Genomic DNA, 16,214 nt, shown 5'->3' with positions numbered 1-16,214 from the left:
TGTTCCACATCATTAGTTTTTAGGAAAATACAAATTAAAACCACAGTGAGATACTACCACGCATCCATCAGAATGTCTAAAACTAAAAAGACTGGTGATAGCAAGTGCTGGCAGAGGTGTGGAGAGCCTGCGAGAAACACACACGGCTGCTGAGAATGTAAGTGGTGTGGTCTGGAACACAGTTGGACAGTTTCTTTAAAACTTGAACGTAAATCTGTTATACGATCCAGCAATTCTACTTCTAAGTATTTACACGAGAAAGGAAAGCAGATGTCCATATAAACTTGTACATGAATGTTATAGCAGTTTGATTTGTGGTAGCCAAAAATCTAGAAAAAACCTAATGTGTGTTAACAGGTGAATGGACAAAAAAACTGTTATATCCATACAATGAAATATTCCTGAGCAATAAAAAAGAATGAACCGGGCTTCCCTGGTGGCGCAGTGGTTAAGAATCCGCCTGCCAATGCAGCAGACACGGGTTCGAGCCCTGGTCCTGGAAGATCCCACATGCTGCGGAGCAACTAAGCCCGTGTGCCACAACTACTTAGCCTGCGCTCTAGAGCCCGCGAGCCACAACTACTGAGCCCACGTGCCACAATTACTGAAGCCCGTGCACCTAGAGCCCATGCTTCGCAACGGGAGAAACCACCTCAATGAGAAGCCCGCGCACTGTAACAAAAGAGTAGCCCCTGCTTGCTGCAACTAGAGAAAGCCCGCGCACAGCAACGAAGACCCAATGCAGCCAAAAATAAATTAATTAATTAATTAAAAAGAAAAAGAAAAGAATGAACCACTGCTGCATGCTACACCATGGATGGATCTCAAATCATTACGTTGTAAGAAAGAAGCCAGACAAAAGAGTACACACTGTATAGTTCCATTTATATAAAATTCGAGAAAACGTAAACTAATTTCTAGTAACAGAAAGTAGATCAGCAGTTGCCTGTGGACCTGGGACCTGGGAAGGGGTGGCGGGAGGTGGGAGGGAGAGATTACAAAGGAGCACAAGGAGGTTTTAAGGGTGATGGGTTTGTCCATTTTCTTCATTGTGGTGATAGTTTCATGGTGTGCATGTTTGTCAAAATGTGTCAAATTGTTCACTTCCGATATGTACAGTTTATTGTATGTCAACTACAGTAAAGTGGATTTAAGCAGTCATTAAAAATTTTTCAGTTTAGAGGTTTTAGTTGGTTCTTTTCCACCTCTTCTTGGTTACTCTTTGGTCATATTTTAAGCTTCTCTTATTTCTTTAAACACACTAAACATAGTTATTTCATATTCTGCAACTAATAATTTCAGTTGCTGCATATGTCGCTTCTACTGGCTTTAAGTCATGGTGTTATGATCTTTGTGTGCTTTGATTTTTGACAATGAGCTTCTCATTTTCCTTGGAACATGACCTGTGAATATTTTTAAGGTCTGGATGAAGGTGGGATTTTCCCAAGTGGTTTGCATTTGCTTTGGTCAGTAACTGGGCATGCAGATAGACTCACTCTGTGGTCCCCTTTGTGGGTCTTGAAGCTTGCATGAGGGCTGTCTAGTGTTTACAGATCCTTAGCGGGGTCGCCCCCTCCACTCAGACTGTGATGGAGAGAGGGCAGATTTCTCCTGGGCTGTGTAGTGTTTACAGATCCTTAGCGGGGTCGCCCCCTCCACTCAGACTGTGATGGAGAGAGGGCAGATTTCTCCTGCTCCCATCTGTGGGTTTGGGGGTGTTTCTCATTCACTCTCACACTGAATCGGGGTCCTGGATGTGTATGGCATCTTCTATTGGACTCTCCACCCTGGGTTGGTCTCGTCTTTCTCTCTCTTTTTTTTTTTTTAAATCCGAAGTGTGTTTATTGGGATGGTTTCCTGTTGTTCTTGATTCAGGGTGCTTTTAGTGCTGCTTCTGTCTGAAGGAGCATCCTTCTGTAAGCCTTGCTTTTCCTCTTGTAGGCTGGCAGAGGACAGTAGAGCAGCCGCCACACAAAGCTACTGTTTGTGCATGGCTAGAGACGGTGGTGATTTTATAGCATCCTGGGCATTTGACATCCATGAAGTAGGAACTGGGGCTCTGCACCAGGCGCTTCTTGTTGTGTTCCTCTTCTCTCCTGGAGAGGGATGAAGGAGATCCATTCCAAGAGGCGTGTTCTCGTGGGGAGGTCGTCACTACCGGAAAACCGTCTTTCTCTCTTAGTGCCAGGCTTCAGCAGCTCCAGAGGGCAAGTCTCCAGGTGGGCATAAGCTGGCTTTGATATTTCCTCAATGCCCAGAGCTTCTGCTGTCTCTTTATTTCAGCCCCTGTAGCTTCCTTCCTGCCGTGTCAACTCGGTGGTGCTTTTAAAGATAGGTTTTTATGTTTTATCTTTTAGTTGTTGCTATCAGGAGTGTAGCTCAGCGTGTTTTGTGGGCCACATTCTGAGAGATAGAGAAGTTACCATAATGCTCAGCTTGTAGCACTCGTGTGGGGTGTAGTTGGTTTCTCTTACTGGTGTTCATGCTCCTTGATAGCCCTGTTCTCCTGTTGATCTTTCTCGCCCCAACTGCGCCTAGCCACTTGCCTTGGGTATAAATGTGGTTAAACCAAACTGAATTGGTATCAGTGAATTTTAATCATATGAGTGATTCACATATAGGATAAAATAGCATATTGTAGTAGTATTGCAGGGGGTGGGAGCCAGTATATGCTTTAGATATCTAATTGACTCTTATTAATTTGTGAGACTTAGTAATTTTTGGAATATGAAATACACCATTTCCAGAGCACAATGAGATGTTAGAGAGGTTCAATTTTACTGAATATTTTATGTGATAAAAATAAACCTACATGTTTATAATGTACCTTGATATCATTATCACCTACTTTTTTGTTTGCTAAATAAGCAAGTAAAAATACTCTCCAAACCTGAAAATTTATAACCTTGCAGAGGTAGGAAAAAAGAGGAATGATTTAATGTTCTAGAATATCATGTGAGTATAAACAGATTTTATCCTAATTATTTTGTCAGTTTTGTTTTAGGGATGTTTGTCATCTTTGAAATGGCATTGTACTTGAGAATCCAGTTATACTTTAAAAAACTAGTTATAATTTTAAACCAGTATCTTGTGATGATTAAATCACAAGATGGGATACTGGCTGTTAGGTCTAATTCTTCTTTATTTCTTACTTTTTAAATTGAAAAATAAATGTACAGAAGAATGTGTAAAACATGTATGGTTTAAAGAATTACTAAGCAGACACTCAGGTAACTACCAACCAGGCTTGGAAGTCCTCTTTTATTCTTTTTAAAGCAATTCTATCCAATTTATTTGTTTATTTATTTATTATTGCAGTAAGTTGATATACAATGCTGTGTTAGTTGCAGGTGTTCAGCAAAGTAATTCAGTTATACACACACATATATATTCTTTTTCATATTCTTTTCCATCATAGGTTATTATAAGATATTGGGACTTCCCTGGCAGTCCATTGGTTAAGACTCAGTTCTTTCACTGCCTAGGGCCCAGGTTCAATCCCTGGTCGGGGAACCAAGATCCCACAAGCTGCGCGGCACGGCCAAAAAAAAAAGATGTTGAATGTAGTTCCCTGTATCCAATTTATTTTTATTTTAGATAGACCAAAGACATTATCAATGCAAGGTGTTTGGTGGTGGCTACTTGAAGTCTGCCTCAGATTTCACAGAGAAAGAATGGGTGTTTTTTGGAGAGAGCTGTGAAAACAGATAAACTATAACACAGTGTGAGGAGTGTGATGAGAGTAGGACAAGGCACCACAATAACAGGGAGGATCAGATTAGCTTTATTGAGGTGGTGACCAGAGGCTTCCGCAAAGATAGGGAGGAAGACGTGGGGCTGTGTGGTGGCAGAGAATGTAACAGCAGAGCCAGGGGACAGGAAGGTGGGGCGATGCTGAAGAGGGAGGAGAACTGGAGAACCCGCCCGGGGGTCTCAGAGCCTGGACGTATCTTGTAGGAGGTTAAGTAAGAGGAAGACAGGGTCAGCTGTATCTCAGAAGGATCCCTGGGTGCCAGCGTGTGTGCTTGTGTGTCTGGGTGGAGGGTGGAATGGGACTGGAGGCAGGGAGTTTCGTGAGGCTTTGCCAGCTCTACTTTACAGCAGAGTCACAGCTACTTGAATCTCAGAGAGACTTACTTCCAAAGAAAATATTTGAAAATAAAAATGTCAAGGTTATGGAGATATAAACTCAAAAGGCATCCTGTTATCTGTAAACTACAACTTAAAGAAAATGTCACTTGAGACGCTAATGTAAACAAGAGGAGTTATTGTTAGCTAACAGAATGATCTTTCTTTAAAGAAATCTTAAAAGAAACATTTGTAGGAGGACAATATTACCCTCCAAGAAAAGAAATTCCTTGAAAATCATCTTTCAAGAAAAATGATCAGACACGAGGTTTTAAAATTAGTTCTTCCGGGACTTCCCTGGTAGCACGGCGGTTAAGAATCCGCCTGCCAATGCAGGGGACACAGGTTCACGCCCTGGTCCGGGAAAATCCCACATGCCGTGGAGCAACTAAGCCCGTGCGCCACAACTACTGAGCCTGTGCTCTAGAGCCCGTGAGTCACAACTCCTGAGCCCGCATGCCACAACTACTGAAGCCCTCATGCCTAGAGCCCGTGCTCCACAACAAGAGAAGCCACCGCAATGAGAAGCCCGCACACCACAACGAAGAGTAGCCCCCACTCGCCACAACTAGAGAAAGCCCACGCGCAGCAACGAAGACCAAACACAGCCAAAATTAAATAAATAAATGTATTAAAAAAAAAAATTAGTTCTTCCCCTTTTATAATTCATTTATGTCTGCTTACATGAAATTGTCCCGAGAAAGCCACAGATGACTTCCTCTGGAATAATAGCAGCAGCAATAGGCAGGCCTCCTCACCATCCTGCCTTCCTCCAGAAAGCCCTTCAGTGTCACTAGGCGGGTGTCATTAGTCTGTTTTGTCATTTCTCATAGTCTTCCAAAAATAGTTACCTAGAGTTCATTCTTCTCTGTATTTTTTTATTATTATATGCTAGAATCAAGTTATCTTTAGCTTTTACATTTTTCTCGGGGTGGGGGGGGATTAATCCTTTCCTGTTAGATTGAACCATATGAAATTATTGATTTTGACCATTTTTTGATCTACAAAAATAGCATTTTCATATGATTCAAACTAATAATAAATCAATAAGTGGTGTCTAATGGAGTGTCTACCCTTTGATACAATAAATGATTGTTGGTTAGGAGCAATGGTAAGAAGTGTAGCCTGGTTAAGAAAAAAACATGAGGGCAATACCACCTGTGCGATGGAAAGAGCGTCTGGCTTGCTGTCAGGAGACTCAGGTTAAGATCTTGACACGGATACTGACCCAACCACAGGAACTTAGGAGAGCCGTCCAGCAGCTGCACAGAGACTCAGCTTCCTCATCCTAAACTAAGCTTATTTTCCCTCACAGAGTTTTCGTACACATCAACTAAGATAACTGTAAACTCAAGTATATATAAATGTCTGAGCAAGTGCTCCTTACATGTTGTTGAATCTCTAGAATTTCGAATCCGTTAAAAAATACTGAGTTCTGTCCCATGTCTGGAAGTGATGTCAGATCCTGAGCGTCAGAACAGCTGTGTAAGAAATCCCTTAGATGATCAGGAAGAACTTCAGGAAGCAGATGGCATTGCCACTAGATCTTCAAGGATAAGGAAGGGTTTAGGAAGTAGGAGAAGGGCATTGTGGACAGAAGGAAGAATGTGAGCAAAAATATGGGGGTGGGAAAGGGTTGCTTGTGGAAGGGGGCGGCAGGCACAGCTGTGAGAGAGATCAGGAGCTGAGCCGCAGCTTCCAGTGGGCGAGGTGGGCTCAGGGTAGAGACGGCGCGAGAGCCATTGATGAAAGTCCGGAGTTTAGGGAGGAAGCCCGAGTTGGAAGGAAAGGAATGGGTTTGGTTTCAGACATGTGGAAGTTGAAGTGCTGGCAGGGCATACAAACAAAAATGTGAGTTTGGCCATGGGAACTCTGGATCTAGAGCTCCTTTGGAGAGAGGCCAGGGGTGGATGGCTAGGCTCACCAGTGGGTTAACTGTGTTCTCCGTATAGACTAAATACAAAAAGAAACTTGGAAGCTTAGGGAACTTACTTTTTTCCCAAATAATATTACAGTTATATTCTTGTCTGTTTTATAACCAAAGATGAAGTTATTTGGTTGAGTATTAAAATCAGCATATCAGGATTAAAGCTGACATCTAAAGTGGCCCATTAGCTGATAGGTGTTTAACTACTGACAGAATCCACTAGTCTTTTCTGTTAATTGATTACCAAGCAGTATACATTAGGCATTGAGGGGAAAAGCAGCATTTATATTTAAAACCTCTATTGATTGCCCTGTTATCTCACTGTCTTAAACATATGCTCATAAACGTTCTCTTCTTTGGATTGTGACAGTGCTGTTGGGAACAACCAAACTCTTCTAAGTAGTGCATGATAGAATGATAGAAGTCTATAGAGTCTTCATGAGATTTCACAGTCAGTGGATGTGGTGGTTTTTAAATATGTCTGCAAATTCTTTAACATGCCTCCCTTCAAAGGTGGAGCCTAATTCCCCTCCTCTCCAAGACTTAGTGACTTGCTCCTAACAAACAGAACGTGGGGAAGGTGAGGCCGTGTGACTTCGAGGCTAGTTCATAAGGAGACAGCTGCTCCAGCTCTCTCTTGGATTGCTTGCTCTGAGGGAAACCAGCCACTGTGTCACGAGGACACTGGAGCAGGCAGCTCTGAGAAGGGGCCCACTTGGAGGAGAACTGAGGCCCCCCACCAGCAGCCAGCAGCAGCTTGGTAGCCATGCGTGTGAGCCATCTTGGAACCAGATCCTGCGGCCTTAAAACGGCCACAGCCCTGCCTGACATTTGACTCCATCTCAGGAGGCATCTCTAGCCAGAACCGACCAGTCATGCTGCTCGGGAATCCTTCACCCACAGAAGCTGTGAGCCATGATGAATGTGTACTGTTTTAAGCTCATACCAAGGTTAGGCGTGATCCGTTACTCAGCAGTAGAGAGCGGACACACGGCCTGTGAAATAAAGAAAGGGGGACTGTTGATTCCCAAACTGTTTTCACAGATATAAAATATATGAGTTGAACGCTGAAGTCATGATGATAGAAGCAATAACACATGAATTCAGCTGGGACATGAAATGTCACGCAATGACAGTGTGTCGTATTTGCGAAAGGAGGAGGAGAAGGCTTCGCAGTAGGCGTGGTTGGTGGAGAGGGATGCAAGAGAATTTTTCTTTGGAATGACTTTGAAATGTAAATTCTTCCTTTTATATAATTTTCTTCACCAATTTTTCAACTTTTGGGGATAATGCACTCAAACTGAACTTAAAGTTATAGGACAGGAAAGCATCTTTAGGGTAACAAAAGCTAAACGAGAGAGCACTTGAAAACAGATGGGGGAGGCCCTGTGCACAGTAGAGCAGAGGGGGTTGAAGAAGACGCCCCTCGGCCTCTTCACCAGGCGCGTGTGCTCAGAGCGCACGTGGGGACTCACCAACCGTGACACTTGCTCTAGGGTTGGGCCATGTCCTATTCTCTGATGCGGAGCAGTTGGGGTGAGTAAATTGGTGACTGTTTATTTGCTTGAAACTAATGTCACAGTATCACTTCTTATAGAGCACTTACTTAATGTGTTTTTGGATGTCATTATACCAAAAAAAAAGTTGTCTGGAAAATAGTGTCATTTTTTTAGGAACTGTGAGAGTGAAGAGTCATTAACTGAACACATACTGTGCGAGGTGATGAACCTTTTGTTTTCATAGACAGAAGTGCAGTCTTCGATGGTTTTGGCACGTATTGGAAAAACACATTCGGTGCATGTTGGCAGAACGTTTTCAGTAGTACCTCAGATGGGACATAAAGCTAAGTCTTCTTACTAATATTTGGGAAGACTAAAAATCTACAAAACATATCATTAGAGGCTTAGGATGGAAGATGAATGTATTGCATAATTGTCTACAATGGTTTGAGAAACTTTATATTTTTAATAACTGAATTATTGTAACACCAGTTTCAAAATATATATGAAACACATTACCCGAGGAGACAAAAATACATTTGACTAAAGCCATGTTATCAACTGACTTGTGATCTAAAGCTTTTAACCACAATTATCAAGTGAGTTGTAGTTGTTTAATATCTAAAAAATCTAGTTCTGATAGCCTGTTTGTCAAACATACTTTATTTTGATAGCTTTCTGAGTCATGATTCATATACATAATTAGTACAAATGAGACATTAGCCTGGGAAATAAGCCCCCCTTTATATCTAAATTTCAGCAAATCTAGCTAGCTTATTTGTTTGTTTGTTTGTTTGTTTGTTTATTGGCTGCGTTGGGTCTTCATTGCTGTGTGCAGGCTTTCTCTAGTTGCGGCGAGCGGGAGCTACTCTTTGTTGCGGTGCGCGGGCTTCTCATTGCAGTGGCTTCTCTTTGTTGCGGAGCACAAGCTCTAGGCACGTGGACTGCAGTAGTTGTGGCACGCGGGGCTCAGTAGTTGTGGCTCGCGGGCTCTACAGTGCAGGCTCAGTAGTTGTGGTGCACGGGCTTAGTTGCTCCGTGGCATGTGGGATCTTCCCGGACCAGGGCTCGAACCCGTGTCCCCTGCATTGGCAGGCAGATCCTTAACCACTGCGCCACGCGGGAAGTCCCTAGCTAGCTTATTTATTGAAAATCTGATTATAGTGCGTTTGGGGTTGATAGCTTCGTTAAGGACATTTTTATGCTTACTTCTTTTCACTATTTATCAAAATACCATTTATATGGAGTTCTTTCTTCACCAGAAGGTTAGCATTTTATTTCAAAAGGGGATCATTAAAATTTAAGCCCTGACAACACCAAATGTTGACAAGGATGTGGAGAAGCTAGAGCTCTCATATATTGCTGGGGGGAGTGTAAAACAGTGCTTCACTTTGGAAAACAGTTCGGCAGTTTGTATCAGTTAAACCAGCCCTTAACCACACAAACCACCCCCTCAACCCGTTCCCCTTCAGTTACCCAAGAGAAGCCAGAACGTTTGTCCACATAAATACTGGTACATGAATGTTCAAGATAGCTTTATTCCTCATAGCTAAAAAGTAGAAATAACCGAAATGCTCATCAGCAGACGAACAGGATAACAAAAACTGTTATATCCGTACGACTGAATACTACTCGTCAGCAGGAAGGAATGAGTTCCTGATACAGGTAACAACGTGGATGAATCTCTAAAACGTTGTGGTGAATGAAAGAAGCCAAACACAAGGAAGTGACCCCGTCTGTGAGAACTTCTCCAGGACACAGGACTCGGTGATGATCGTGGCACAACCAGCACCACCCCTGCAGATGGCTGGTTTGGGGCGGGGGGAGTGGAGTTGACTGGGAAGCACAGCGGGGAGCTTTCTGGGATGATGGAAATGTTCTGTCTTGACTGGGCTGGTGGTTACACTGTGACGTGCAGTGGTCAGAACTCATGCAGCAGTAGACTTTAAATGGCGCGTTTATGGTCTGTAAATAATTATGCCTCAATTAAAGTAAACGTGATAAACTTCACTGGATATTTCTTAAACTAGCCTGTTGTCACTTCATTTTGTTAACTTATTACCACTATGGATGTTTTTGAAATTTTGTATCTGAAATAGATTAGAATATATGCTTATCAGTTTTTTTAAAGTGGCTAATCTTAAATTTAGGAACATAAAAATTAGAAAATCATGTGTTTTTTTATTATAAGTGTTGTGAAATTATATATGTGTGTGTGTATATATATATATATTTAAACAGTAAATTTTATTATCTTACATAGTTTCTAGGGGTCAGGAAATCAGGGCTTGGGTGCGTGGTTCAGGGTCTCTCATGACGTTGTAATCAAGATGTTGGCCAGGATCACAGTCATCCAGGGCTTGACTGGGCTGGAGGATCTGTTTCCAAGCCCATGAAATAATATTTTTATGAGGAATTTATGTAAAGTCAGGAACAATAATGTAAAGAGGGTTTAGCTTCTCATTTGGATTCACTGTTTTGGGGTAGGAGGTTTTAAGAGGCACTTTTTATTTTCAGACCCACAGTTCTCATGACGAGTGGACCCAGGGTAGCTGAGTGTGGTGCTGTGAAATGTTCTGCTTTTCTGAGCTTATCACAGGCTTTCCAGGATGGGTGCCAGGCTGAACAGCACACTTTTACAGGAATGCATGGATGCTTCAAGTCCTTGCTGCTACGCTGGGAAAATGCTCTTTGTATTTCACATGAGACTCTTAAGTATGGAGAGCTGAGCTCAGGCTCTGTTCCTCATAGTTGAATTTGATGGGTAACTTAATTGCTTCCCATGTGAGATTCTTATCCCATTCAGCAGAATCGAGGCTCATTGAAAACGGGGAGAAACTGCATTTTACTTTTCTATTACAGTATCTGGGATTATATCTGGCATATCGAGGGTAAACGAATTACCATGGTATCAGACGTGTATAGTACTCAAAAAAAAAAAAAAAGCCCCAGTTCTCCTGACCCCTTCACATCACCCTGTCGTGTAAATAGAGAATACCTGGTGCTGGTCCCCCTCTGTCTCTGACTCCTGCTGGGGTCTTGAGCACATGGCTTAGTTTCTTCTTTTACGAAGCTCCTTTACTACTGCTGCTTATAGCCTTTCCAGGCAGACAGGAGTTAGGGGACATCGTCAGAAGGGAGGTGATAGGGGCCCGAGGAAATGTGGGTTCACGTGGTTTGGGGGAAGATCTGGGGAGGGAGATAAAATGGCGAGGAGCATGTCGGCGCTCTGTAGGAAGACAGAATGAAAAGAAGTCTGGACTTTAAGTTTGAGAAGACGCTGTCTCTGTAGGTGTGTGATCAGGGTGTGGTGGAAGGATGAGGAAATATTGATTAACTTATAAATCCATTCAAGAAATGTTAATCATTGATCGGAGCCTGTGGCCATGCACTGGGCTGGGCGCTGTGGGTGCTGGATGCACTGGGACCTGTGGAGAGTTTCTTATTAGCCAGGGCGGCCAGCACAAGTTTTCTGTCAGATGAAAGTTTTGTATATATTGCAATACAAGTATTGTAAGTTAGAGGAATAATGTCTCTTAATTCATTGTTCCCGCAAGTAGATTTGTAGACGCTTGCAGAAAGAAGGGGATGATATGCCCAGATAAGTGAAGGCTGGGGGCAAGAGGCTTCCGGTTTTCTCTGAGCTTGTTGGGGGTAGGGGTGGGTGGGGAGCCCATTATACCTGGGCTTGGGTGGGCTCTGTTTGTTATGGGAGGTGGGTGACATCAGTGTCAGGCTGGAGAGCGAACCGCGTTCGTTGGGAACATAAATACCAGCCCTGGAATTCAGAGTCCAGGTAGAATGTTGGAGGGAGAGGGGACCCTGAGCCCTGGGGCCCCAGGCAGCAGTCCAGCTGGGAGGATGGTGTAGCAGGTGGAAGGCTGGGGAGCTGTTTCCTTTCTCTGGGCCTGTATTTTAGAAGCCTGTTGGGCTGTTACCGAGAGAACTTTTCCACTAGTTTTACTAGTCGTGGAAGTGACTTGTCCTCCCTGTGACCTGGAGTTGAACTCATCAGATAACTACCATAATGAGGGACCTCGATGTGCCAATGGGAACAGGATTTGATTTCTTCTTATTAGATGCAATGAGAAGAAATAAGCAAGGAATTAGGTCATTGGTTTGTCTGAATAAATTGAGTTCATATGGAGAATTTTAACTTGTTCCTATGGGGTTTAGTTTACAAGGAGAGAATGCATACTGATAGGCCTGTCATAAGAGGATAGAATTTACATCAGAGGTTTTTGTTTTCTTAAAAAACTCTGGGGCTTCCCTGGTGGCGCAGTGGTTGAGAATCTGCCTGCCAATGCAGGGGACACGGGTTCGAGCCCTGGTCTGGGAAGATCCCACATGCTGCGGAGCAACTAAGCCCGTGAGCCACAACTACTGAGCCTGCGCGTCTGGAGCCTGTGCTCCGCAACGGGAGAGGCCGCGACAGTGAGAGGCCCGCGCACCGCGATGAAGAGTGGCCCCCGCTCGCCACAGCTGGAGAAAGCCCTCGCACAGAAACGAAGACCCAACACAGCCAAAAATAAATAAATTAATTAATTTAAAAAAAAAACAACTCTGAAAAGGTGCTTTCTTCTAAATTTTCACATTGAACAAATTAGGGAATATGTACTAAAGTGTAAAATGTTGCATATCTGTTGACTTACAAATTTATGGTGGCTTGTGTTTTTATAACCCGTTTAAAATACAATTAAATTACACAGGTGTGTTCACTTTGAAATAATTCACTGAGCTGAACACTATGATTTATACAGTTTTCCGTTTGTGATATCTGTCAATAAACTTTTATTAAATTACAATATATATGAGTATATACATAAGATACAATACCTGAATTACTTATGACAGTAGAGTATATCTTAGTCTTATAGTTAGAAATACACATATGACACAACACATACAAAGAGCTCTCTCTTGTTCACGGGTATGAATATCAGAATATCAAACAGTTAAATTTCTCCTCTGTCCTCTTTTCATTGTTATTCTAAGCCATTGGTGTGGAGGGGAGACCAAAGAGACAGGTTTTTGTTTTTTCTTCAAGTTGTAAAATTATGAAATTAATGTGAATTGAAAGATTTGTTGCATGAACTTCATTTTTCTCTAGTGAAAAATATGTTTAAGGAGTAAAGTTCTAAAAGTTTTAAAAATACCTTTTGTTGTGGTGATTGGAAAATCTGAATAGGTGGAAATTAGAATCCTTTATTAGTATTAAAGCAGAAATTTGGGGCATTGTGACAGTCCTGCCAGGCATTTCTGGAGAATGAACAAATCTCTTTTCAAATGAAGTTTCTGTAACTTGGCAGTTTACAATATCTAGTTTTGAAAAGGGGCTTGCTCCACATTACTTTCTCGGGATGTTAGATAAACATGGTCCAGTTAAGACCGGTGAACAGATCCTGATTCCATTTTCCAAGAGTCCAGAATGGGCTTGAACACCACACGATTTGGGGAGGACTGGAGCCGGAGGAACAGGGGTGGGTACCCCTGTGAAGAATTACAAGAGGGCGCAAGGGAGGTAGGAGGGACCCTGAGACTGCAGTTGAGCCTAGAGGTAGAAAGTGGAGCTCTGAGGAGGGGCTGTGCACCTGTGTGGTTAGCACAGCCGGGGCTGGAGGAGGTGGGAGGGAGACAGGCGTGGCTAGGATTGCAGCTCTGTCCCTTTGTCAGCTCTGTGCCCTTAGCCACGCCCCTTCACCTTTCTCCTGGGATTCCTGCCCAGTGTGGGGCTCATCTGCCTGACGCAGAGGCTTGTTATGAAGATTGTGTGATACAGTGCATGTGTCACGTCTAGCGTAGTAGTGCATGCTTAGTAAAGACTGTGCTGTATGAGATGGTCAACAGTAAGCCTCTGCCTCCTGCTCTGTCCATGCAAACTGCCGGACCTGTGGCGCAGTTTGAACTCCTCTCTGCTTCATTTTCTCATCTGTAGAATGGGGATATAATGATACCTACCTGAGAGTGTCATTTTGAGGCTTAAATGAGTTCATAAATGGAAAGTAATTACTTCAGTGCAAGGTTCATGATGAACACAATAAAAATGCTTGATGTAATTATTTATCATTAACAGAGAATGGGGACATGCTTTCCAGTTCCATTGGTTGCCACTCCTCCAGATGTGTTACCTTTTTGTATTTATTTCACACAGATAATTCTCTGTCAGTAATGGGTCAATCTTTGGTGTAGGCCATACCTATGGTGTTTTTAATGAGCTATTTGTATATTAGAATCTTTTATGTATTTCAGCTTCTTGAGACCAGGTGGCAGTGAAATGACATTTGTCCTTAAGGTGTCACCTACACATTTATTTTTTATGTTGTTTATCCTTAAACATTTGACATCCCCTTTTACTCAAATAAATTTAATAGAAGCAGTCAACAATTAGGAGGAAAAGTTCTTATGAGAAAGTACACTTATTTATCTTCTCTTAGCTTCTAGGGAACCTATTTAAAAATCTTGATGTGTGTGCATTTTGACACTAGAGAAAATGATTATGCAGATAAACATACATTCCAATCTGAGTTTGTTTTGTTTCCTGCAGATTGGCAATCCACGTGTGGAACTTACCCTCTCAGAACTCCAAGATATGGCAGCTAGGCAGCAACAGCAAATTGAAAACCAGCAGCAAATGTTGGTTGCCAAGGTAAGTTATTAAAGCAGCGGTGGGGAAGTGTTCAACAAGTGTGTTCTTCGGCATTACTTTAGATTACCTGGCTAACCCCTGCAAGTAGGGCCATGCCGCCACAGTGTTTAACACAATGTCTTTCTTAATTATCTCTTATGTAATCATAAATGCATACTGTAGCTTCTTGAAGTTGGGAAAGTATCAGAACAAAAGCATCTGACCCTTGACTTGCACACACAACCCCCCGGGACAGGAAACAGTTGGCCTTATCCAATTGTAGATAAAATTTGGAAAGAAAGGATGCTTTCTATTGTCCCCTCCTTTTTCCTCTGGGTGTGTTCTCGGCTGATGTAGTTGGCATTAGTGTTCTAGAGGAAGCCAGTGACCTGTGATAAGACACTGGTCATGGGCCCCCAAGACAGTGGCTTCCCTTTGTCCCACCCTACAAGGAATTTGTTTGGTTTATTTTGGTGCACGGCATTGTCAGCACTCATTATTTACACTGAGTACTAGATTTGTTGTTGAAACTCTGTCGTAGTGTTTGAAACTGTTGCCGACCTGCAGTGAGGCCAAACAGACCAAAACAGAAATGTTGGAGTTTGGAGCAGAGAAAGGTTTATTGCAGGGCCAAGTGAGGAGAACGGGTGGCTCATGCTCAAAAAATTCGAATTCCCCGGTAGTTCTCAGGGAAGCATTTTTATAGGCAAAATTTAGGGGAGGGCTGCAGGGTGTGTGGCTTTCTGATTGGTTGGTGGTGAGGGAACAGGCTGGTGATCCAGAGTCTGTGCTCAGTGTGGAGTTACCATCCACCACCTGGGGGGGGGGGGCCTTAGTTCCTGCAGAAGAGCTCAAGGGTATATTGTTCTGTGTGTCCCTGGAGGAGGAGCCAGGACCCTGTTGCTTCCTGACTGCTCCTCCTTTGTTCCTGCATTATTCTCTTACTTCCCTGGTTAGTAATTGAATCTGCCTTTTGGAGCTCAGGGAAGGTGTAGGAGTCTGAAGCCTTTTCCCTACAAACCAGAAATGGGGGTGCAGAAAGGGTTTTGGATCCCAGAGTGCCCCACAGGATCCTACTTGCTTTCAAAACTTTTCTAAATAATGGTTTAGTCTTGGACTAAAAAATCAGACCTATCACCCATGCCTGCTGAAAATGATTTCATGTTTAATGATCTTAAATGTTCTGAAACTGCTGTAGAGAGAACACATATGTTAACGCCACTGCCTAGGTTTTTCATGCTTGCTCTGTAGAGAGATTTTTCTTAAGAACCAAATGTCCAGTTCAACTTTTTTTCATTTATTTAATGACCATGTGATTCTATCCACTTTTATGTAAATAATAGTATAAGTTGGACTTGTTTTTAAAAGTTGTCTTACAAAGTTTATTGGATTTACAAGAATAAAGAACAATTAAAAGTAATTGGAAAGTATTTTCATCCCATTTCTAAGATGAAATGTACGTGGTATTATGTCATTATAAAATTTTCTAATTCTACTTTTTATTTTCTTTCCAAATATTGATCCAAGAGTATTGCTATTTTAAAAAATCTTAGGTATTTTCAGCAGTGTAATTCACAAGTTAATGTTGATCTTTCCGTATGGAAGCACATATACCCTTCCCTTAGTGTGCAGTGTGTAACGCCTGCACAGTCACACTTAAGCCTCTTAAGTATGTTTTATGCGTACAGATGGGACCATGAATAATGTTGACTGTTACCCTTAAGGTATGCTTTCACATGAGTAGGGAAAAAAACTACTGAGGAGTATCGCATATATTTTTACTGTAGGACTGTCCTGTTCTTGTTTGACTATAAAATGTTTGATTACTTTTGAAGGAACTAATCCTAAAGAAAACAAACCCTTCCTCGAAGGTTCCTGTCACTTAGCAGATTAGAGGTTCATCTCCTTACTGCTCACCTTATCTCTTTTCAATATAAAATCCTCTGCTAGTCAGTGCTCATTTCCTTTAGGAGGTTAATATAAGGGACCCTTGAAAGCCGCTTTGTAGCAGCAGGAAACCTGGTACTGGTGGCAG

At 42.5% G+C, this 16,214-nt stretch overlaps 1 protein-coding gene and 1 pseudogene across 3 annotated transcripts in view; one reads left to right on the top strand and one right to left on the bottom strand.

Annotated features, from left to right (window-relative positions):
- PPP1R13B (protein phosphatase 1 regulatory subunit 13B) overlaps window positions 1-16,214 on the top strand; it is an 86,353-nt gene that overhangs the window by 52,609 nt on the left and 17,530 nt on the right. For all 3 annotated transcript variants that reach the window (XM_061181345.1, XM_061181344.1, XM_061181343.1), the window contains one exon: window positions 14,099-14,200. In XM_061181345.1, the coding sequence (XP_061037328.1) occupies window positions 14,099-14,200 (102 nt within the window). The remainder of the gene's footprint in view (window positions 1-14,098; window positions 14,201-16,214) is intronic.
- Window positions 1,882-2,121, bottom strand: LOC133085793 (small ribosomal subunit protein eS27-like; annotated as a pseudogene).

The sequence above is a fragment of the Eubalaena glacialis genome, chromosome 2 (genome assembly GCF_028564815.1).
Source record: "Eubalaena glacialis isolate mEubGla1 chromosome 2, mEubGla1.1.hap2.+ XY, whole genome shotgun sequence".
Taxonomy (NCBI): domain Eukaryota; kingdom Metazoa; phylum Chordata; class Mammalia; order Artiodactyla; family Balaenidae; genus Eubalaena; species Eubalaena glacialis.
The sequence above is the reverse complement of the archived record's forward strand: the minus strand, read 5'-3'. Positions and strand labels throughout refer to the sequence as shown.